Source organism: Podarcis raffonei, chromosome 8, assembly GCF_027172205.1.
Source record: "Podarcis raffonei isolate rPodRaf1 chromosome 8, rPodRaf1.pri, whole genome shotgun sequence".
In the NCBI taxonomy this organism is placed as follows: Eukaryota; Metazoa; Chordata; class Lepidosauria; order Squamata; family Lacertidae; genus Podarcis; species Podarcis raffonei.
Genome location: NC_070609.1, coordinates 8,526,361 through 8,549,393, shown reverse-complemented (window position 1 = coordinate 8,549,393; position 23,033 = coordinate 8,526,361). Strand labels below are relative to the sequence as shown.

General features: G+C 49.5%; 1 protein-coding gene across 3 annotated transcripts in view; it reads right to left on the bottom strand.

Moving 5' to 3' along the window:
* Positions 1-23,033, bottom strand: part of NPAS1 (neuronal PAS domain protein 1) — a 104,318-nt gene that overhangs the window by 16,000 nt on the left and 65,285 nt on the right. For all 3 annotated transcript variants that reach the window (XM_053401877.1, XM_053401878.1, XM_053401876.1), the window contains 4 exons: positions 15,254-15,428; positions 7,967-8,079; positions 5,142-5,338; positions 4,555-4,661 (listed from right to left, as the gene is read on the bottom strand). In XM_053401877.1, the coding sequence (XP_053257852.1) occupies positions 4,555-4,661; positions 5,142-5,338; positions 7,967-8,079; positions 15,254-15,428 (592 nt within the window). The remainder of the gene's footprint in view (positions 1-4,554; positions 4,662-5,141; positions 5,339-7,966; positions 8,080-15,253; positions 15,429-23,033) is intronic.

Sequence of the window (23,033 nt, the reverse complement as noted above, 5' to 3'; positions counted from 1 at the left end):
CCAAGTCTGAAGGCACTTACTATCTTGAAGTCTGGCTTATCTGTATCTAGCCCCCCAAATTTTGTAAATTCCTGCCTAAGGAAATCACTCAAGCTTCCTTTCTCAAGTTCCGGTACTGCCCTGATCCTCAGATTTGCCTGTTTATCTCTTAATTCAATCATAGACAGCAAAGATTTGTGATCGTCCAATCTTCTGTGTATTGGTGGTATCTCTTCCTTTACAGCCACTGCTATTTCCTTCGCCTCTTCAGCTGTCTTACGATTTGAAGCAGCTTCCTGCAGCAGTTTTTCAATAGAATCTGTGTTTTTCTCAATAGAATCTGTATTTAAGTTTACCTTCTGCCCCAAATTGTTAATACTTAAAGTGTTTTGGTCAAGTTGCTTACTTACTTTTTCCAAAGATCCAAGAATCTTCTCTAATGTCGAAGCAATTGAGCCTTCTTCCGAAGTCACTCCTTTAAATCCTTGTTGACCTAGATCTTCCTCTGATGGGGCAGAAGGGCCAGATGCCGATGCTCTTCGCTGCTGCTGCAGTCTGGTTTTAGCCGATCTTGTTGCTCTTTCTTGCGGCTGACTTGCCATAACACTTTATCTAAGGTCCAAGGTCAGTCCCACGGTCTGAATTTGTTTAGCAATGGAAATTTCCCCAGCCAGTTAAAAGTGGAAAGTCCCCAGGGACTTCCGGGTTGGCGCCATTGTTTAATGGCGGATTCCCTCCGAGCTCCGGAGGGAATCGGCTCCGTAGTGTCTGGGTCTGGCCGCTGCGGCGAAGCGGGGACCCTTAAAATCACAGGCGCGGATGCCTGTGAACACAGAGACTCGGCGGGCACCATTTGCGCCCCCCCAATCTGCGACGGAGCCTTTTTAAAGGCTTCGGAACGGAGGCAGGGTGAGGCGTGGTGCTGAGAGTACTCCCTCGCCTACGGAGTGAAGCCGCAAGCCATAGACAGAGAGCGCCAACTTCTTCCAAGATCGACTGGACTCTAAAATATAAACCCGTGAGTAATACGGAGATTGGGACTTTATAAAAAATTTTAATTCTGGATTTGGAACGAGCGGGAAGGGGCTAAAAAGGAAGTCACCCCCCCCTCTTTGTAAACAATTTAAAGCAAAGGACTGAGCAGCTAAGGTCGAAAGAATTTGCTTCTTGTTTTTTTTAATGAAAAGATTTTGATTTCACGGTTTTGACACTATAAGAAGATTTACTGGAGGATAAAAAGAACTTGGGGACTGAAATTTTACCCCCCCCCCAGACCCGGGAACGCCCTATGAGAAAGCCTGGTGTATGGAAGATTTTGACAGCTGTCAAGTGAGCTGTTAGTCAGCTAGCTGTCAGCTGGAAAAAGAAAACATTGTTTCTGCTGTTTCTGCTGGTTTATTTGGTACAACTTTGTTAAAAACAAGGAGGGCTGATACAAAATAACTGGACTTTTGGTTTTGAGCTGAAAGGAACATTAAGGAACTAAAATCCCCCTAGAGGGGGAATAAGGACATTACACTACAAAAATGACTGGAGTATGTAAATTCCAAGCAGAACTAGACAGAGTTTTCGTTCTCTTGGGAAACTTGAAAGATGAATACAATGCTTTGTCTACAAACGTATCATTACTACACTGGACAGTAAACAACAGCTTGGAGCCTGATAAGGACTTGAAACAGGAAGCCTATTTAACTGAACAAATAAATGAAACTGAAAGCGTAGAAACGATGGAGCAATGTGTTGTTTTTGAAGAAAATGAAGGAGGAGCAGGAGATTTGCAGGAGTTAAAGGAGAGTTACAACATGAGGCCTGACATGATGACAAAAAAGGATAATAAAAATTGGATGTGGAAAGCCTGGTCTGAATGGGAATCTGGAAAATGGAAAGATCTCCTCGGGAGGAGACCTGAAGACCTGAGGATTACAAATTGGTTGAAGGTGAAAGCTGGAGCTTTGGGGACATTTGGATCTGTAAGAAATTTGAAACAAGAGTTGGAGCACCCCATAGGCTTTGCTTTTAAGTATGGAGGACTGGCTGGAAGCAACATGGATTCTGTTGGGCCGGAGCCCCTCCGAGACTTGGGGCTTAACATTAAGGACCATCAAAGAGACCGGCGGAAAGGAACTGAGAGAGATATAAGGGCCTCGGACGTGAGATCTCCAGGCTAAATAAATAACATAAAGACTGATGGACATTGGTTGGGGTCTGGAACCGGGAAAAGGGTGGGCGGAGGTTGGGAATCCAAAGGGTGTATAAGGATAATTTGTTTTTTATAATTTAGTTAATGGTAAGGAAATTGGGCAAATCGTGGAAGGGAAATGTCGGTCGACTTCAGGAAAAAGGTTTAAGAATAATTAATGGGGTATAAGTATGGATGTGTGTTTTTAATAAGGTAAAATTGGTTTTTTCTTTTTAAATTAATTGAAAATAAGATTGTTAAAAATAAATGGAGGAAATGGAAAAAAGAAGGAAAGTAAAACAATAGTAAGTTAGAATAAATGTATAAGTTAAGGTAAAGAAATAAGTTAAGGACTTGCTGAACTGACAATTTAAATGGGAATACAAGAAGGGGAGGTGTGAGGAGGTCTGAGAAATAAGGTTAAGAACAATAAGTATCAGAAACTTTTATGTGTTTTTATTGTTGTTTAGTTTTGAATATTTTGTATTTTTGTGTTTGTTTTTTTCTCTTTTGTTTTGTTTATTTCTTGTTCTTGTTTGTTGTGTGTTTTTTGAAAATCCTAATAAATATTAAATTAAAAAAAAAAAAAAAAAGTGGAAAGTCCCCAGTAGCCAATTGTAACAGTCTCATAAGTCCTCTCGGGGGACACAGTAACAATTAAAGTTTGTAACCAAAAGTTCACTTTTCTAACTTCTGCAATTCCCCCTTTAATAAATAGCAACAGTATCAATAGGGAAAACCTTCAAATTCCAAGTATCTTTCTTACAAAGTTATCTTTCTTGCAAAGTTAACTGTCAATCTGTAACAAAGTCCTAAAAAGGTGCGCTTAACACTATAGCAGTCCCATTAACCTGGCAATCCGTTTCCGGGCATTAAGTGGTGGTCTTGTTCCTTTTAAAACTTTTTAAAACAACGAGAAAAGTCTCTTCCAATCTTCCCTCCCTCTTCTGTACCTCTGGGAGGGAGTCTTTGGTACAGATGTCAGATTTAAAATCCTTTAAAGCACTGTTTCCACGAACTTAGCAGATACAGTCTTTGCCTTTGATCTATCTACAAAAACGGAAGGCGGACTTCCTGATTGCGCCTTACCGCTTCGGTCCAAATTCCTCTTATTATTTCTTTTATAGTCCGGTCTTTATATTTGACCTATTCACGGGTTGTTGTTCTGTAGCCAAATTTTTGCAGGAAAAAGGTCGGCGCTCTCCGGTAACAGCTGCGCGGCTTCGCTCAACAGAAGTAGCAGTTGACTCACAGCACCGCGCCAGACACCCCGCTACGTTTCTGGAGCCCGTTACCGGGCTCCTTTGCTGATCGGGGGGGCGCAAAAGGTGCCCGCCGAATCCCACGACCACAGGCTTCTCCTGCCTGTGGTTTCGACAGGGTCCCCGCTTCACCGCAGCAGCAGGACCCGATTTCTGAAGAGCTAGTCCCTCACAATCAGAGGGATTCCGCCATTACCGATGGCGCCGCCTCCGGAAGTCAGCCATGTTCTAGAACAACATAAAAAGTCAGCCGAAAGAGCACGAGACTCTTAATCTGAGGCTTGAAGGGTTTGAGCCCCACATTGCACAAAAGATCCCTGCATTACAGAGGGTTAGATGCAGTCCCTTCCAACTCTATGATTCTAAGCGGAGCCCTGGCGGACCAGACCAAAGGCCAGTCTAGCCCAGGACTCTGTTTCCCAAAGCAGCCAAAGCCTCCGAATACCAGTCCCTGGGGAATCCAAGGGGAAAAAGGTCCACAAATGACAACATTTTGGAGGTCCCAAGTCACAAGGTGGTTAGATTGGTCTCAGCTAGGGCCAGGGCCTTTTCAGTACTGGCCCCGACTTGGTGGAACGCTCTGTCACAAGAGACCAGGGCCCTGTGGGACTTGACATCTTTCTGCAGGGCCTGCAAGACAGAGCTGTTCCACCTGGCCTTTGGTTTGGACTCAGTCTGACCCTTATGTTTCCCTCCCCTTATGGGTTTGATCTATGGGCTACTTTTAAAATGAGGCTGCATTGTAAATTGCATTTTAACCTGTATTTTAAATTGGTTCCCCCCCCCATTATGTTTTTACTGTAATTTTTACTGGTGTTAGCCGCCCTGAGCCCGGGGAGGGCGGGGTATAAATAATTTTATTTTATTTTTATTTTATTTTTGTTGTTGTTGTTGTTGTTGTTGTTATTATTGGCTTCTGCTTGTGGACTTGCCAAAGGCTGCCTGTATTTAAAATACATGGACTCCCCTGCCCCGAATCCTGGGATCTGTAGTTTGCTAAGGGTGCCAGGAATCCTAGCTCTCGGAGGGAATGCCCTGGACTAGATGGGAGCTCTGGCACATCCCAGGAACGTGCACAGGATGCTCTAAAACAAAAAGACTATCACTGTTAACACCATTACGAAGCCAACATACAGTCCAGGTGACTTTGCCGGATTCCCTCCACATCCTCGCCGTGAATGAACTGGTAGCAGCTTTTGCCCACGAGCTCCGAGGGGGTCAAGTCCATATAATCGCTGATCCTGGGGTGGGGGGGTGTCAGGGGAAGAGAGAGGAAAAAGGAAGGCAGATTATGGAAGGGCTTGAGCAGGAGATCCATTTATTCATACGGGGCCATCTGTGCGTACAGCACCTTACAAGAAAGAGGTGTGACAGAGCCCTGCCCCAAGGAGCTTACAATCCAAACCAGGCAGAGGGAAGCAACAGAAGGAGCGTGGGCAGGAGGCAGGGGGAGGATATAGGATCAATTATGTGGACTTTGGCTCAGATACAATATGGGGGTGGCTGGGGGACAGGAGCAGCAAATCCAAAGTCAATAGCAGAAACCAAGGGGGACAGGAGAAATAAAGACAACAGAAAGCCACTATCCTTTGAAGTGCTGTGCGCATAACTTCAATTTCCAACTCACTCGGGCGCTGTGACTTTTTTAGCCATCTCTGCCAACAGATGCCCACGTTCCCCGGGTATGGCACAAAGCAGCCCAGAGGGCTCTGGCAACCCACCTGCTCTCACAGTACACGATCTGCAAGTCCATGTTGACCCGGAAGACAAACATGTGGCACTCGATGCGCACCTCGCTGAGCGTGGAAGGGGGCAGGGTGTGGGCCAGCGCCACCAGCCCCATCACGCGGCCCAGCAGGGAGTGGGCGTGGGAGAAGGACGGCAGCCGGGGGCGGAGGCGGCCCGTGACGTGGATCACCTGCAGGGGGCGAGGGAGAGCAGGAGAAGAGGGTTTGAGGGAGGGGGCACAGACAGGAGAACCTTATCATCATCATCATCAAGGGTCAGCAAACGTTTTCAGCAGGGGGCCAGTCCACTGTCCCTCAGACCTTGTGGGGGGCCAGACTATTTTTTTTGGGGGGGGGATGAACAAATTCCTATGCCCCACAAATAACCCAGAGATGCATTTTAAATAAAAGGACACATTCTACTCATGTAAAAACACGCTGATTCCTGGACCGTCTGCAGGCTGGATTTAGAAGGCGACTGGGCCGGATCTGGCCCCCAGGCCTTAGTTTGCCTACCCCTCATCATCATCATCATCATATTATTATTATTATTATTATTATTATTATTATTATTATTAACATCATCATCACCATCATCATCATCATTATCAAGAATGACACATAGGAAGTAATTTAAACAAAGTATTAATCTGGAAATAATTGGGATAATTGGAATAAAATTTGGAAAATCAACATAAAATTACAATATAAAAAACACTTAATAAAAATACTTAAATCCATTAATACTAATGAATATAGTGGACACTCAGGTTGCGAACATGATCCGTGCGGGATGCACGTTCGCAACCCGCAGCGTTCACAACCCGTGTCTGTGCATTAGCGGGTTGCGATTCAGCACTTCTGCACATGCGCAAAGCACGATTTAGCGCTTCTGAAACCCGGAAGTAACCCATTCCGGTGCTTCCGGGTTTCGGCAGTCCGCAACCCGAAAAAACGCAACCTGAAGCGGCTGTAACCCGAGGTATGACTGTACAAACTAATTAAAATACAGTGGTACCTTGGTTTACAAACTTAATCCGTTCCGGAAGTCCGTTCTTAAACCAAAGTGTTCTTAAACCAAGGCGTGCTTTTCCATAGCGGTGGGGACTCAATTTACAAATGGAACACACTCAACAGGAAGCAAAACATGTTCTTATTCCAAGGCAAAGTTCACAAACCAAAACACTTTTTGCAGCGTTCTTAATCCACGTTGTTCATAAACTAAGCTATTCTTAAACCAAGGCACCAATGTACGTTTAATTAAACAACAATTTAAAGCATCCCCATTTCCCTTAAAAACATCAATCTTACCAGAAGGCTGCTGGCCTGTGCCAGCATTCCACCCCCAAAACGCCAACCCCCCCAAAGGGATGATGCAGGAAAGAAGATTCCACCTAAACATTAGGAAGAACTTCCTGACAGTAAGAGCTGTTTGACAGTGGAATTTGCTGCCAAGGAGTGTGGTGGAGTCTCCTTCTTTGGAGGTCTTTAAGCAGAGGCTTGACAACCATATGTCAGGAGTGCTCTGATGGTGTTTCCTGCTTGGCAGGGGGTTGGACTCGATGGCCCTTGTGGTCTATTCCAGCTCTATGATTCTATGATTTCCTTTGGTGCTCCCCCCTTTGGTGGTGGCCTGTACTTGGAACGACAAAATAGATTTCAGAAAAGGAGGGACTCAATCCATGGAGCTATTGGGGGAATTTTGCAAGGAAAGGATCAAGTATTTCCGTTTAGGAGCTGGGGGGCAACTTGGATATGGGAAGTCATGAAAATTATGGGTTGTATCCAACATTAGGGAGAGTAGACCCATTGAACATAACTAGCTTGGGTTATGAGTAGACCCATTTTAGTGTGTCTACTCTCTGAGCAGAACTTTGTTGGCTGTAACCGTACAACGGGCATGGAGAAAGGCTTGTTTTCCCTCCCTTCCGTAATATTAAGAGCCTGGAATTGCTGAGTGAATCTCAGCATTAGATTCAGTGAATGCGAAAGAACACTTCTTCACAAAAGCGTGAAAGTTTTGCTTGTGGAACTCAGTGCCACAAGGCACTATGCTGGTGCTTGGGGATGAAAGGGAGGAAGGGCTGCTGCCTTCATGCCCTGCTTGAGAGCTTCTGGGTGGTCCCTGTGGGAAAACGTGGGACACTGGAGTAAACGGGCCTTTGGTCTGATCCAACATGACTCTTCATCTCAGGGTTGTGGGTTCAAGTCCCACTTTGGGTGATCCCTGCATTGCAGGGGGTTGCACTGGATGATCTTCATGGTCCCTCCCAACTCTACAATTCTCTGATTCTATTGTCACATGCCAGCAGCAGGAATCCTACCTCATTTTGTTTCATTTAAATCCTGGTCCAGCCACAACCGCCACTTTGGTTCTACGTGGCGGCTTATGTATTCTGCGCAACTGCTTTTTTTTTTGCAAATGGGAAAAACGTTATACGTTTTTGTGCAAAGGCGAACCACATTCTGCATCGAGAAAAGCAGAATTCTGCAACCTACAAAGAACACGCACACATCTGCACCTCTCCTTGCACCCTGCAGGATTTTATTCTGCGTGCATTCCTCAGCGCCTGTTAGCTGTGCGGCAGGAGGCAAACATGAAAGCCCCAGGCCTGATTTCTAGGAACACTGCTTTTGAGATTGCCTATACAAGGTCATACCTTAAGGACTAGCGACTTGATTCTTTGCTGCTGTTTTCAGATGCACATTGGGAATTCTGCACTTCCACTCCCCCCACCACCACAAGGCAGGCTTTCGACAGTGCCTCCCCACACCTTCAAGAGGAAGAAGACCCACAGCCGGATAGGGCCTCATTTTACCTTGTAACCGGAAGTTTTCACGTGAAGCCCTCTCTTGGTCAGGGTGGATTTCAGACGGATGAAAAAGGAGCGGTCCAAAACGTCGCCCTCAGCAGGATGGGAGCTGGCTGGATCTAAGATACAGAGACAGGCAAGGGTCACACCTTCTATATTAGGAGATGTTCCAAGAACATAAGCAGAGCCTGTTGGACCAAGCCAATGGCTCACATAGTCCAGCATCTTGTCCTCACAATGGCCAACCAGCAAGCAGGATTCGTACCTATACAGTAGAGGGATGCAGGTGGTGCTGCGGGCTAAACCACACAGCCTAGGGCTTGCCGATCAGAAGGTCGGCGGTTCGAATCCCCGCGACGGGGTGAGCTCCCGTTGCTCAGTCCCTCCTCCTGCCAACCTAGCAGTTCAAAAGCACGAAGCGCAAGTAGATAAATAGGTACCACTCCGGCGGGAAGGTAAACGGCGTTTCCGTGCGCTGCTCTGGTTCACCAGAAGCGGCTTCGTCACGCTGGCCACATGACCCAGAAGCTGTATGCCGGCTCCCTCAGCCAGTAAAGCGAGATGAGCGCCACAACCCCAGAGTCGTCCACGACTGGACCTAATGGTCAGGGGTCCCTTTACCTTTTACCTATACAATAACCCTGCGGAAATGTCCAGGAGGATGCCAGCGTGGTTAAACAGCCGTGTCAAGGACACCATAAATGGTGAGCTGACTTCCTTTTAAGAAGCAAAAGTTTTGCTAAGTTTGGACACATTAGGAAAAGGAAACCAGGGAGCCAGAAGATCTTTAGATGACTTTCCATAGAATGGAGAGTTTTGAAGAAGAACGGCGCATTGTATTTGTACGCTGGCCTTCCCCGTGGAAGATGTCCATATCTGGGCTACTGTTTTCATGCGGGGTGTGGGTGTGAAGAGAAGCGTTTGCAGAGCTATGTCAAATAGAGGTGACAAAGGGTGAACTTTAAGAGCTAATTGACAGATTACAAACTAACAAGAAGTCAGAGCCAGATGGCATTCACCCAAGAGCCCTTAAAGAACTCAAATGCAAAACTGCTGATCTTTTAACATAAATATTCAACGTTAAAAATCAGATTTCTTCTTCCCAGAGGAGTGGAAGGTAACCTAAGCATTAAGGAATGTGGTGGGCATTTGCTATTACAGACACACCACCTTATTTTTTTCTGCTAGGTAAATTTGCAGGGACCATTATTAAAGCTAGTATTTTTAAGTACATGGAAGAACAAGCCATGTTGAGGAAGAATCAGCACGGTTTCAGCAATGGGCGCTCCTGCCTCACTCTAGCCTTTTGTAATTGTTTGTGTGTCTCAAAAAACACATGGCTGGGGTGATCTGGTAGACATGAGAGGTTGAATCAGATGCTAGTCATACTCAGACCCACTGAAATTAATGGGCATGACTAACGTAGATTAATTTCACGGGTCTACTTTGAGCAGAACTTAGCTGGAAACAATCTTCTATATCTGAACGTCCCAAAAGCTCATCAAAGGCTCTTGAGCGAACTTGGCAGTTATTGGGTAAGAAAGAGATCCTTATATGACTCAGAAACTGGTTGAAGGCCAAAAGCAGAGAGTAGGGATGCAATGAAGGGATGAAAGCAGAATCCGTGTTGGGACCAGCTCGACTTAACTCCTTCATAGATGCTCTGGAATTTGTGTGAGGAACAGTGACGTGGCCAAGAGCTACATCAGATTGTTGTTGTTGTTTAGTCATTTAGTCGTGTCCGACTCTTCGTGACCCCATGGACCAGAGCACACTAGGCCCCCCTGTCTTCCACTGCCTCTCGCAGTTTGGTCAAACTCATGCTGGTAGCTTCGAGAACACTGTCCAACCACCTCGTCCTCTGTCGTCCCCTTCTCCTTGTGCCCTCCATCTTCCCCAACATCAGGGTCTTTTCCAGGGAGTCTTCTCTTCTCATGAGGTGGCCAAAGTATTGGAGCCTCAGCTTCAGGATCTGTCCTTCCAGTGAGCACTCAGGGCTGATTTCCCTCAGAATGGATCAGTTTGATCTTCTTGCAGTCCATGGGACTCTCAAGAGTCTCCTCCAGCACCATCATTCAAAAGCATCAATTCTTCGGCAATCAGCCTTCTTTATGATCCAGCTCTCACTTCAATACATCACTACTGGGAAAACCATGGCTTTAACTATACAGACCTTTGTTGGCAAGGTGATGTCTCTGCTTTTTAAGATGCTGTCTACATCGAACTATTGAAGGTCATAAAAACCAAAATGTGGATTGCACAGCCACGAAGCTCAGCTAGTCACTACCTCTCCACCCAGCCTACCTCAGCAGGTTGTTGTGGGAATTAAATGAGGAGGGGGAGAATTATATATACCACCTTCAGCTCCTTGGAGGAAGAAGGTGGGATACAAATGTAGTGAAGTAAACAAAGGAACCCTAACCTAACCCAACTGTAACAAAACAAGAAACCACAGGAGGCTGCAATCAGGACTCACAGATCAGCCTTCATCAACCTGTTTTGGACCACAACTCCCATCCAAGCACAATTTAACCTATGGAACTGCCTGCCACATGAGGAGCTGGTTCCTGGCTTAGCTTTTTAATGGGGGGGGGACCCTGACCAAGTATATATTTAATTTTAGCATCCTGCAGCTCCAACACCCTACATAGGACATCAGGTCTAGAAGAAATGTTTTACCTGAGCAACCAGCACTCCCTTTCGTTTTCCTTCTCCCAGTTGTGGGGATCCCTGCTTCTCGCGTTTATAAAATGGTCAGCCCTTTTGGCTGTTTTGGACAATTCCCAGCAGCTCCCAGAGTTACACAGCCACATGGGATCTGTAGTCCAAAACAGCTGGAGGTGGGGTGTGCTGGGGTGAAAGCTGTCCTAGAGGAATCTAGCTAGCCAGGCCATGTTGAGAACAAGACTGCTGGATGAGACAGACCCCATATCTGATCCCCCCCTTTCCTCCCCCCACATTCTTATGAGAACACACTCTGGGGCAGAACGCTGATCTCGTATTCTCTTTTACTTTCCAGCTCGGTATAAATCTTTCACAAGTTCCCTGGATAAAAGCTGAGCGGGCGGATGCCAAACGAGAAAGGAGGACACTTGAGATTCCGCTTCACTCATCTTTCTCTCTCCCTCGGTGTCCTTCGCGGATCTGCAAGTGGGTGGGGGCAGAGGGCAAACTGGGCACCCGGTGGCAGCCTCTGACCTGCCAGGTCAGCTTGCAAAGAAGCAGCAGGAAGAGCTACTGGAGACTCGGCGCCTGATCCTGGGCAGCAACGTCCCATCGGCCCAATGGCGCTTGCAGCCAAGCAAGGGTGAAACAGGATCAAAGCAGCACAGGAAAAACAGAGAAAGATGCCTTGTACCAAGGCTGCATCCATACCATACCTTTAAAGCACTGCGATAGCTCAGTTGGAATAATAATAATAATAATAATAATAATAATAATAATAATAATAATAATTTATTATTTATACCCCGCCCATCTGGCTGGGTTTCCCCAGCCACTCTGGGCGGCTTCCAATAAAACACTAAAATACAATAACGTATTAAACATTAAAAGCTTCCCTAAACGGCATTTAGATGTCTTCTAAAAGTTTGGTAATTGTTTTTCTCTTTGACATCTGGTGGGAGGGCGTTCCACAGGGCGGGCGCCACTACCAAGAAGGCCCTCTGCCTAGTTCCCTGTAACTTGGCTTCTTGCAGTGAGGGAACCGCCAGAAGGCCCTCGGAGCTGGACCGTTCTGGGCAGAACGATGGAGGTGGAGATGCTCCTTCAGATATACTGGGCCGAGGCCGTTTAGGGCTTTAAAGGTCAACACCAACACTTTGAATTGTGCTCGGAAACGTACTGGGAGCCAATGTAGGTCTTTCAAGACCGGTGTTATACGATCCCGGCGGCCGCTCCCAGTCACCAGTCTAGCTGCCACATTCTGGATTAGTTGTAGTTTCCGGGTCACCTTCAAAGGTAGCCCCACATAGAGCGCATTTCAGTAGTCCAAGCATGAGCGTGAGACTCTTCATCTTGTGGGTTCGAGCCCCATGTTGGGCAAAAGATGATCCTAGTGGTCCCTCTACAATTTTGTGACTCTACGATTCCCCTTTGAGCAGTCACGGCTTCCCCCGGAGAATCCTGGGAGTTGTAGTTTGTTCAGGGCACTGAGAACTGTTAGGAGACCCCCCTGCTCCTCTCCCAGAACTACAATTCCCAGAGTTCCCTGGGAGGAGGGATTGATTGTAAGCCAATCTGGGAACTGTAGGAGGGGAAACAGGGTTAAGCCTTAACAGGCAACAGTTCCGAAGATTCTTTGGCGAAAGCCACGTCTGCTTAGAGCTGAATCATAGCGTTTTAAATTTACAGCATGAATGGCGCCAGAGTCATTTGTTCACCCAGGTCGGTGTTGTCTGCTCTGGCTTGCCCCCAACCTGGCAATCTCCAGGAGTTTTGAACTACAACTCACATCAGACGCTGCCAGCATGACCCATGGCTGGGGATGCTAGGAATTGTAGTCCAACACATCTGGAGGGCTTGGAATTGGCAGCCCTTGGTCTAACATTGACCGGCAGAACCTCTCCAGGGTTTCAGGCAGGAATCTTTCCCGGCCCTACCTAGAGACACCGGGGTTTGAACCTATGGCCTTCTGCCCACATCACAGACGCTCTAGCACTGAGCTATGACCATTGCATGGTTTCTCTTCCAGATTCGGGGAAAAGGAGTGAGCTCCACTGTTTGGAAGAGCAGAGGCCTGTGAGAAAATTCTGTGCCTGCGTTTCTGTCTGCCGTCAAAAATAAATTGGTACTAGATAAATAGACACGTAGCTTTAAAAATTAATTGTGTCGGCTACCTGGGATTCCCCTCCCCCTTTCTTCAAAAGATTTATTTCCCACCAACTCCCTGGGGAGGGAAATGCTGGCCAGTGGTTAGAGCTGGAGGCGTCCACGGTGAAGGGAGTAGAGGGGGGTCATTGTGCTCCAATTATGAACCCAGGTCTCTTCCCCTCTGTCTGCAAGAGAAAATAGTGTTCTGAAAGAGGCTTCCTGGCTGCCTTTGCAGGCCAGATTGATTCACGATTCCAGCTTCCCACGAGCGTTTTCCTCGGGAGAAACCCCACGGGGGCCGCAAACCCACACAACTGCATGCGATGACGTTTGAGCCTGAGCTGGAATACTCCGGGTTCAACCTGTGATGGCCTGGGAATCGGACTCAGAGGCTGAACCTGAGGAATCCCAGCCTGCACAGGATTCCCCGCCTCCAGAACCAGCTGAGCCGGGGCTGGGGCTTGACCCTGAAGGGTCCTCACCTGTGCCGGATCCTCAGGAGCAGACACCAGCTGAATCTGTTCTGGCTCCGGAGGTGATCGAGGACCCATTGCCTGCAGGTGCTCCACTCTCAGCCCCGTCAGAGGAAGCTGGGGTTGCCTCTGGGTTCAGTAACCCTCAAGCCTCTCCTGAGCTGCAGAGGCTCAGGTCAGAGAGGCAGAGGGAACTAAGTTCCTGCAGGAGGAGTGCGCACCTCCAGGCCAGGAGAGGCGAGTCACCTGTGGACTGGGACCACCCTATGCGTCGGGGCAGATGAAAGCCAGCCAGCCCAGTCCCAGGTTGCGGGAGCAACATTGTTGGTAACCTGTTGCTGCCGGCATCCTGTCCTGCTCTTCTGCCAGAGTTCCTGACTACATCCGGCTCCTTGCCTTGGACCCCGCATCAGCCTTGACGGACAGCCTCCATACCACACCATCGACCACGGACTGGACTCAGACCACGCCGCACGATAACCCCCTGGGACCAGCACACAACCATTGCCATGGCCACAAATTCACTCGGTCATAGGCAGGGCAATCTTACCCATAGCTGCTAGGGGTGCGGGGCACACGGACGCCGGGCTCTCAGTCCGGGGCAGAGATTTGGAGTCCAGGGGTTGGGAAAAGCCGACAGCCGCTGCCGAGCCGAGCCCGTCGGAGCGCGGCAGCTCTTCTGCTGTCGGCGAGTGAGGCGCTGAGGCAGCCGGCCAGCTATACCCTCCTGCACACCTGGGATTGGCGGGCCATCGAAAGGCCCGCCCAGCACACACCCGGTTTTGCTCAGTCGCCAACACCACCACCTTGGGCTCGACTGTTGTTGCGCTGGGCTCTGCTTGCCAATCCACCACCCAGGCGCCCGGCCTTGCTCTGCTGCCGCCGCCGCTTCCCTGTTGCTGCTGAGGCATCAGCAACCTGTGCAACCTGGGGGGGGGGCACCGGGCGGATCTTTGCACCCGGGCGCCGCATATGCTTAAGACAGCCCTGGTCATAGGCATGTTTTTAGCCTCAGCGGCCCAATCTGCAATGTCGAGACTGCAGGGGTGGTCTACCTCGCCGGGGTGCTGTAAAGATTGCTGAGCTAATGAAGGTGAAATACTATATAGCCAGTATTATAGAAGAGACTCTTGAGAGGTCATGGACTGCAAGAAGATCAAACCTATCCATTCTGAAGGAAATCAGCCCTGAGTGCTCACTGGAAGGACAGATCCTGAAGCTGAGGCTCCAAGACTTTGGCCACCTCATGAGAAGAGAACACTCCCTGGAAAAGACCCTGATGTTGGGAAAGATTGAGGGCACAAGGAGAAGGGGGCGACAGAGGATGAGATGGTTGGACAGTGTTCTCGAAGCTACGAACATGAGTTTGACCAAACTGCGGGAGGCAGTGGAAGACAGGAGTGCCTGGCGTGCTCTGGTCCATGGGGTCACGAAGAGTTGGACACGACTAAACAACAACAAACAACAATGGAAGAGGAGGAGACTGGGTGATGGGCTGAGAAAGCTGACAAAAAGAGAGAATCTGGTGGGGGTAGGCTGGTTCGGGACCAAGTTTTAATTCATTTATAGATGCTAGTCTACACTGGACATTAAACTGGCTTCAGTCATCATGGCTCTCAGCCAAGAAACCTCTGATGAGAGCCAGAAACATCAAACGAAATTCCCTGTCGCTGTTCCTCGGAGCCATGAGTGGTCTCCCCCTTGAAACAGATGGCTTTGCTCTAGCCCTGGAGGCGAGAGGGCGCCTCTGAGCATGCGCCAAGTGCCTGTTCCCCATGACCTGAGCAACCACACACAGCTTCCATGCTTGCAATACGCCCATTTCCCGGCGTGCTTGAAGCGTGGGTATGTGAGAAAGTAAGAATAACCTGCTGGGTCAGGCTGGTGGCCTGTCGAGTCCAGTATCCTGTTTTTGCAGTGGCCAAGCAGACACCCCTTATGGGGAACCCACGAGCAGGATCCAAGCACAAGAGCCCTCTCCCCTCTTGCTGTTACCCAGAAGGCATACCAGATTCAGAGGTCTCCGTCAGCCCAGAAGAGGAGGTGGCAGTGGCCAGGGTGGGCGCTTTTGGGCGCGTCGAGTGAGACGTCTCCGAGGGAGGCTTCAGGCCCAGCTGCTCAGCGACCTCAGGGTGGTCTCCAGGGTGGACGTAATCAAAGATGCTGCTCCCCGTCAGCTCCACCTGGAAGACAAGGAACACCTGGCTGTGTCAGGAACAGGAGCAGGATCTTTCGGGATTCCAAGCATTCTGACCCCCTTCTTATTCCTTACACAGATTGATCAACATCAGGGTGGTCCAACATGTGGCCCTTGAGGCCTTTTTCAGCGGCCCTGGGCAACATTGGGCAGCCCACCACCCCAGCCCTCCGTGCTGCCATTGCACAGCCAGGTAAACGTGGCGCTGGGCTTTGGGAAGGAGGCGTGAGGACTCTGGCAGGGTCCTGGGGTCCGTCTTCCTCCTTCCCAAAACATAGTTATTGCTTTGCCAGGTCTGGGAGGGAAAAGGGAGGCTTTAGGAACCTGTCAGATCTTTAAAGCCTCAGTCCAGTACACCTGAAGGAGCGTCTCCACCTCCATCGTTCTGCCCGGACACTGAGGTCCAGCGCAGAGGGCCTTCTGGCGGTTCCCTCACTGCGAGAAGCCAAGTTACAGGGAACCAGGCAGAGGGCCTTCTCGGTGGTGGCACCCGCCTTGTGGAATGCCCTCCCACCAGATGTCAAGGAGATGAACAACTACCGGACTTTTAGAAGACATCCGAAGGCAGACCTGTGTAGGGAAGCTTTTAATGTTTAACAGACTACTGTATTTCAATACTTTGTTGGAAGCCGCCCAGAGTGGCTGGGGAAACCCAGCCGGATGGATGGGGTATAAATAATAAATTATTATTATTATTTGTGCCTCCTTCTCAAAAGGGGGGGCACTTGCTTACTTATCTGGCTTTGGGAAGGCAGCAGGAGGGCTGGGGCAGGGGGAAGGTGCCCTCAATTTTGGCCTCGCTCCCCACTCCTGTGCAACAAAGCAGTGTTCTGTGCCGAAGTATTCTCGCGGCCCACTTGATATGAAAAGCTGGACCACCCTGATTTAAACACTGAAGGTTAACATAGCAAGTTTACACAAATCCCTCTCACCTAGTGCAATAGATCCTCTTGGATTTTCGTAGAAGCACTGCAGTTCCGGGGAGCGTGGGAATTCAGCACTGAAAGCAGCACTGGCTTTAGGATTCAGCCTCCAGAGAACCCCAGCTTTCGCTTTTTGTTTTGTAAAGAAGGCAAGTTTCTAGTCCTCATGGCTTGAAAGTACGAGGGCAACGCTCAGCAAAAACCAGAGGTGCGGATGAAGGAGGTTTTCAGGGGCCAAGGTGGGGACTCCAACGCCCTGCTTAGTTATTTGTATTATATTTAAAGGGGTATACATTCCTGGTAGTCCTTTGCCTTCTTCCCGGGAGCAGAAGAAACAGGGCGATACAATGCACTAAAAATAAATTATGCAGAACAGGAGGGGCAAAAACTCATTAACAATAATGAGAAGGAGGAGCATGCACATTCATGCATGCCCAGAATTTTCTTCCTGCAGAATCTCATTTGCCTTTATTTTATCTTTTTAAAGAGAAGAGCAGACTCACTGCTCTGGGTTGAAACAAAACAAATAAAATAAAATAAAATCCTTCCAGTAGCACCTTAGAGTGAACAGATGCGGCTGTAACGTAGAGCCTGGCTATATACAATGGATTGTTCGGTATGTTTGGGATGGTAGCTAGAAGCATGTAGATACGTTTGTCGGCCAGTTGGTTTACGGTATAAGGTGGTGTCTCTACGCCCGTCCTGTATTTTTATAGTAGTGTCCAAAAAATGTATTTCTTGCATAGATTGGTTCATTGTTAGGTTGATGGTAGGGTGAAAGTCATTGAATGTCTGGTGGAAAGTGTCCAGGGTCTGTTGACCATGGGTCCAGATGATAAAAACACCATCAATGTATCGCAGGTACAAGAGAGGTTTGAGTGGGTAGGAGTTTAGGAAACGTTCTAAATCTGCCATGAAGATGTTGGCATACTGTGGAGCCATGCAGGTGCCCATTGCTGCAGGGGAACAGATCATCACCCAATTTGAAGTGGTTGTGGGAATTATTTTATTTTGTTTTGTTTTGTTTTTGTTTGGCAGAACAACACGGCTGTCTACCTGTAACTGCTCTGGGTTGCAATGTGAAGTTGCTGCCTCCAATATTAGACCAATGGCCCGTCTAGACCAGAGCTGTCCAGCCTGACTGGCAGCTGCTTTTCCAGGCTCTCAGAGAAAAGAGGTTCCTCCCATCACCTGCCGCTACCTGATCGTTTAGCCTGCCAGTGGTGCCACTGGCGATTAGACCGTCTGCACACTAACGAGATACTTTTCTACCTTTAAAAAAGGATCCAGCGTTGGGGGTGGGGTTCAGTCTCCAGGCATTGTAACTCACTCTACGTGGGGCTGCCCTTGAGACTGACCCAGAAACTCCAGCGGGTACAGAATGCCGCAGCGAGACTCCTTGCCACAGGATCACATTCACCTGGTGCTATACCAGCTGCACTGGTTCCCGGTGGAGTACAGGATCAGATTTAAGGTGCTGGTTTTGACCAGCCCTATACGGCCTAGGACCCTCGTACCTACAGGACCGCCTCTCCTGGTATGTCCCACGGAGAACCTTACGGTCTTCAAACAAAAACATCTCGGAGGTCCCAGGCCACAGGGAGGTTAGGCTGGCCTCAACCAGAGCCAGGGCATTTTCGGCTGTGGCCCCAATCTGGTCAGACGGTCTGTCACAAGAGACCAGGGCCCTGCGGGACTTGACATCTTTCTGCAGGGCCTGCAAGACAGAGCTGTTCCGCCTGGCCTTTGGCCAAGGCACAGCCTGACCCCCTCCTTTGGTAATCCTCACAGAACTCTAGCCCAATGGTTGCCATTAATTTGATTCTGAATTGATTTTAGAATGTATTTTAATTAATTGATTGTGATTTTATGTGAACTGTGTTACTTTTATTGTTGCTAGCCGCTCTGAGCCCGGCTTTGGCTGGGGAGGGCAGGATATACCGTATTTTTCGCTCTGTAAGACGCACCAGACCATAAGACGCACCTAGGTTTTGGAGGAGGAAACCAAGAAAAAAAATATTCTGAATCTCAGAAGCCAGAACAGCAAGAGGGATCGCTGCGCAGTGAAAGCAGAAATCCCTCTTGCTGTTCTGGCTTCTGGGATAGCTGTGCAGCCTGCATTCGCTCCATAAGACGCACACACATTTCCCCTTACTTTTTAGGAGGGAAAAAGTGAGACTTATAGAGCAAAAAATACGGTAAATAAAAATTATTATTATTATTATTATTCCTCAACACACTCGGCAATCAAGCTGCAGCCTTCCTGCCCGGTGTGACGTCCCTTGTTTTCTGGCTCCACCCTAGATTTTGGGGGAATCTGGGTGTGCCGGCACATCTGCATGCAGAAGGGGCCTACGCTGCGCAAACATCGAGAAGCGGCAGCTGTGTTCGGCTGCTGCCCGAAAGCCCCCCCCCCCCCGCAAAGGCAGCTAGGAGCACACAACCCAGCCCTCTCTGTTAGCCGCCACCCTCTCCCCAGGAATAAAATAAAATAAAAAGGTAGGCCCCCACCTCCGTGACCTCCGAGCCACCCTGCCTGCCGACCCAACAGCACCTCATCAGCATGCAGGCAGCCAGGGAACCGCACTGCCTGATTTGAATACTAAAGGTCAGCACTTCAGGTTAACGTTCCCCACATCGTAATGAATTGGGGGGGGGGGGGCGGACAGGAGAAAGGGATCAATAAATAATAATGCCGAGGTATCGGCAGGGTCAGGTGCATTCGAAAAGAGCTGCTCCTCATTAAAGATGCACCAGCAAAGGGCAATTTGATTGAAAGAGGAGAGGAAGGAGGAGGAGGGGGCGGCGGGTAATGGGGGGGACACGGAAAGCAGACGGGAGGAAAGGAAATATATTTGCTGCCCCCTCCTGCAGGGTCAAAGACCTCTTAAGAGCCGGGGCTTGTTAGCAACACACCTCTGGCCTGGCTGCTCAATTCTGTACAGCACCTGGCACCGTCTTCCCCAAGGGCTACTAGCCACAACAGGGGTGCTCTGCTAATAATAATAATAATAATAATAATAATAATAATAATAATAATAATAATTATTACCATATTTTTCGCTCTATAGGATGCACTTTTCCCCCTCCAAAAATGAAGGGGAAATGTGTTTGCGTCCTATGGAGTGAATGCAGGCTTTCGCTGAAGCCTGGAAAGCGAGAGGGGTCAGTGCGCACCAACCCCTCTCGCTCTCCAGGCTTCAGGAAGCTATCCGCAAGCCTTCGGAGCGCAGTGGGAGTTCCCTCCGGGCTCCCAAGGCTTGCGGAGAGCAGCCTGTTCTGGGGCCTGGGGTCGGGGGAAGCTCGGGCTTCCCCTGCCCCAGCCCTGCGCCTGGGGGGAGGAAATATTTTTTTTTATCCCCCCCCCAAAACTAGGTGCGCCCTATGGGCAAGTGCACCCTATAGAGTGAAAAATACGGTATTTATTATTTATATCCCGCCCATCTGGCTGAGTTTCCCCAGCCACTCTGGGCGGCTCCCAATCAAGTCTTAAAAACAATACAGCATTAAAATTTAAAAACTTCCCTAAACAGGGCTGCCTTTGGATGTCTTTTAAAGAGAAGATAGCTGCTAATTTCCTTCGCATCTGATGGGAGGGCGTTCCACAGGGCGGGTGCCACTACCGAGAAGGCCCTCTGTCTGGTTCCCCGTAACCTCACTTCTCGCAGGGAGGGAACCGCCATGGTTGAAGGCGGCAATGGTTCTGAAAGCCCGTCGCAGGAGGGAAGAGGGATCTTGTGTTCGAATCCTGCTTGAAGGGTTTCCCAGAGGCATCTGGTTGGCCGGTGCGAGAACAGGGTGCTGGACTCGTTGGCCTGATCCTGGAGGCGCTTCTTATGTTCTTAAGGATGCCTCTCCACAGCAGGAAGACCGCCAAAGTTTAGATTGTCAATGGAGGGAAAAACAGGCAATGCATCCAACCATCACATCCTGCTTGCGTTGTCTTGAATGAGCTGATGGGTTGAGGGCCAGAGAGCAAATGGCTGGGCCAAGACGTTTTGCTGCCAGAGGCAAATGCCCAGATCACACACACACACTCCCTCTTCTGTGTGCAGAATCCGACCGGGCTGGGAGATGCCTCTTACTTCAACTCTGCCAAGCGTCCTCTTCTGCACCCGAGGGCAGCAGGGTAGCTTAAGAGATGCAGAAAGAACCTTGCGCCGCACACAACTCTGTTCCCTCCAACGCCTTCAACCAGGCAACTGCTGCCTGAAGCGGCCGCCTCCCACTGCCTAACGGTTGGGCCGGCCCCAAGGAGCTGAAGGACCACGTTGGCCAGGCTCAGCCTTAAAGCTGTGGTGTTGGCTTGTTTGCTTTTAAATATAAAGGCTGAGAAAGGCAGGAATTTGGGGGGAAGAGTGGGTGGGGTTCAAGGGGGGCACAGAGATGATGGAGAGGCGTTTCCAGTGCATTTCAAGCTCCTGTTTGAAGAGGGGAGAAGAATTCAGGGATGCACGAGACCCAGGCGAACCGACTCCATTCCAGATCCAGTATGAGAAGAAGCTGCCCAGTAGAGTCCTGATGAAATTTAGTGTGGGATGCAAGAGTCACCTTCCTTCTACACACACACACACACACACACACACACACACACACACACACACACAGTACCTGTCTTCTTTTCCTCTCACCCTCCCCTCCCCCCCCCAGTCCCCTCTGCCTTTCTCCTACGGCCTCCGGCAAGGTCTTCTCCATCACAATTTAATGCTATATCAAAGGCTGCCTTCTCCTTGCCCGGGGTTCGCTCCAGTCTGGAATCTTTGCAAGAGAATAGGTTGAAAGTGCCCAGTTTGTAAGTGGGGGCCTCGGGGAGCAAAAATCAGCTTGAAAAGCGGAGCAGTCGCCTTGTCTCTCCCCGCCCCCCCCCGCCCCACAGCTGTTCTCAGGCACACCCCAACCAGATTGCAGGGGGGGGGGGGAGAAGGAAAGCACAGGAAGGAAGCCACCCGAAGAAAGAAGGAGTGGGTGGGGATGAACCAGACTCAAGATTCGTTATTTACAACGGCTTCCCCATAATTATTCCGTGTACACTGAAAAAATCCTGAATTCCAGACAATCAGGAGGTGTGTTTTGGCTTGCAGGGTCTCTCAAGATCTTCCCAGTAGAGTATTCCCAGGACCAAAACAGGAATACGCCCTGTGCACATGGGCTTTCGTTCTGCCACCCTTCTCTGCACGGGGGCAGATAAGGCCTGATTCTGACCCAGTTGCCTCCATTTTCCGGAGAAAAGATGCCCACACCGTTTTGCAGCCAGCATGGAGTCCGAACGGCGCTGCAAGCTCTTGGCCTCCATTCAAAACTCTTATTTGAAGAGTTTGGTTCCTGGCGGGTAAGAGCAAAGGATTCTGGGGGCTGGAACGCGGCCGCCTAAATTCCAGCACCTGAGTTGTGTTTGTGGCAAACCAGCGGGGTTCAGAAGTCAATTCTGGGAGGTGGGTGTCACTCAAGCCAGTTTTCCCCTAGGGTCTTCTTTGCTCGAGGCGCCCTCCCCCTTCTCTGCCTCAGTTTCCCTTCCTGCATAGCTGGAATCCTCGGGAATAAGAGGAATCGTTTGCCAGCATCCTCTTTCTCCTCCTCTGAAAGGGAGATGTGCTGATGGAACGAGGCAGCTGTCACTCACGCTGCACAAACTGCCGTTCCTGGGCCCGGCGCCAGCCGAATGACACCTCCTAACAACAGGGCTCTCTGCTGGGGGGGGAGCTCTAATTGCTTAAGGGGAAATGGAAAGTTGAAAGGCAAAAGAGGTCTCGTTCGGCACTGCGCGGAGCGGAATTGGCGCTATTGATTGGTCGGGGCCGGAGCACGTTCCCCTCTGCTGATATTCAAATCCCGCCGTCAGCCCCCTGCTTTCACATTCTTGCCTTGTTGTCAAGGTGAAAATGAAAAATAAGAAAGCTTAAAAAGAAGAGGGAAAGCTTGCGGGGTGTTATGTTGAGCGCTGAGCGACTTTCGTGCGCAGGAAACGGGGCTTGTCTCTCAGGAGAAATGGCCATGGTGGTTTTACGATTCGCTTTACCAATCTGCAGCTCTTCGGTTGCTTTTATGGATGATTCCTTCACAAGAGGCTAGAGGGGGGGAGTGAAGACTTGGTTGCAACCTTTCGTCTCTGTCCCAACTCTCACTCGCAGCCACCGCCCCATCAAGCTGCGGAGCAGAAGTAGAGCAGGGAAGCAGGGTCGTGCCATCGACAGTGCTCACAAACCGGCTCCTTTCGCTGTCAGCTCCCCGGGCGCACAGTTCCCTTCTCAGCTGCTTGCTACAAGAGATTTGAAACTCGAAGAGCCAAGCTTTGCTTTCTCCCCTCCTCCCTCCTCATCGCCTTTTCCTTTCGTGCCACGTATTTTCAGACTGCAAGCTGTGGGAGGTGCGGGGTCCTTTTCGGCCGAAGGGTCAAACAAAATAAACAAACGCGTAAATGACACTGAGTGGAATCATCTTGTTGTTGTTGTTGTTGTTGTTGTTGTTGTTGTTTAGTTGTTTAGTCGTGTCCGACTCTTCGTGACCCCATGGACCAGAGCACGCCAGCCACTCCTGTCTTCCACTGCCTCCCGCAGTTTGGTCAAACTCATGCTGGTAGCTTCGAGAACACTGTCCAACCATCTCGTCCTCTGTCATCCCCTTCTCCTTGCGCCCTCCATCTTTCCCAACATCAGGGTCTTTCCCAGGGA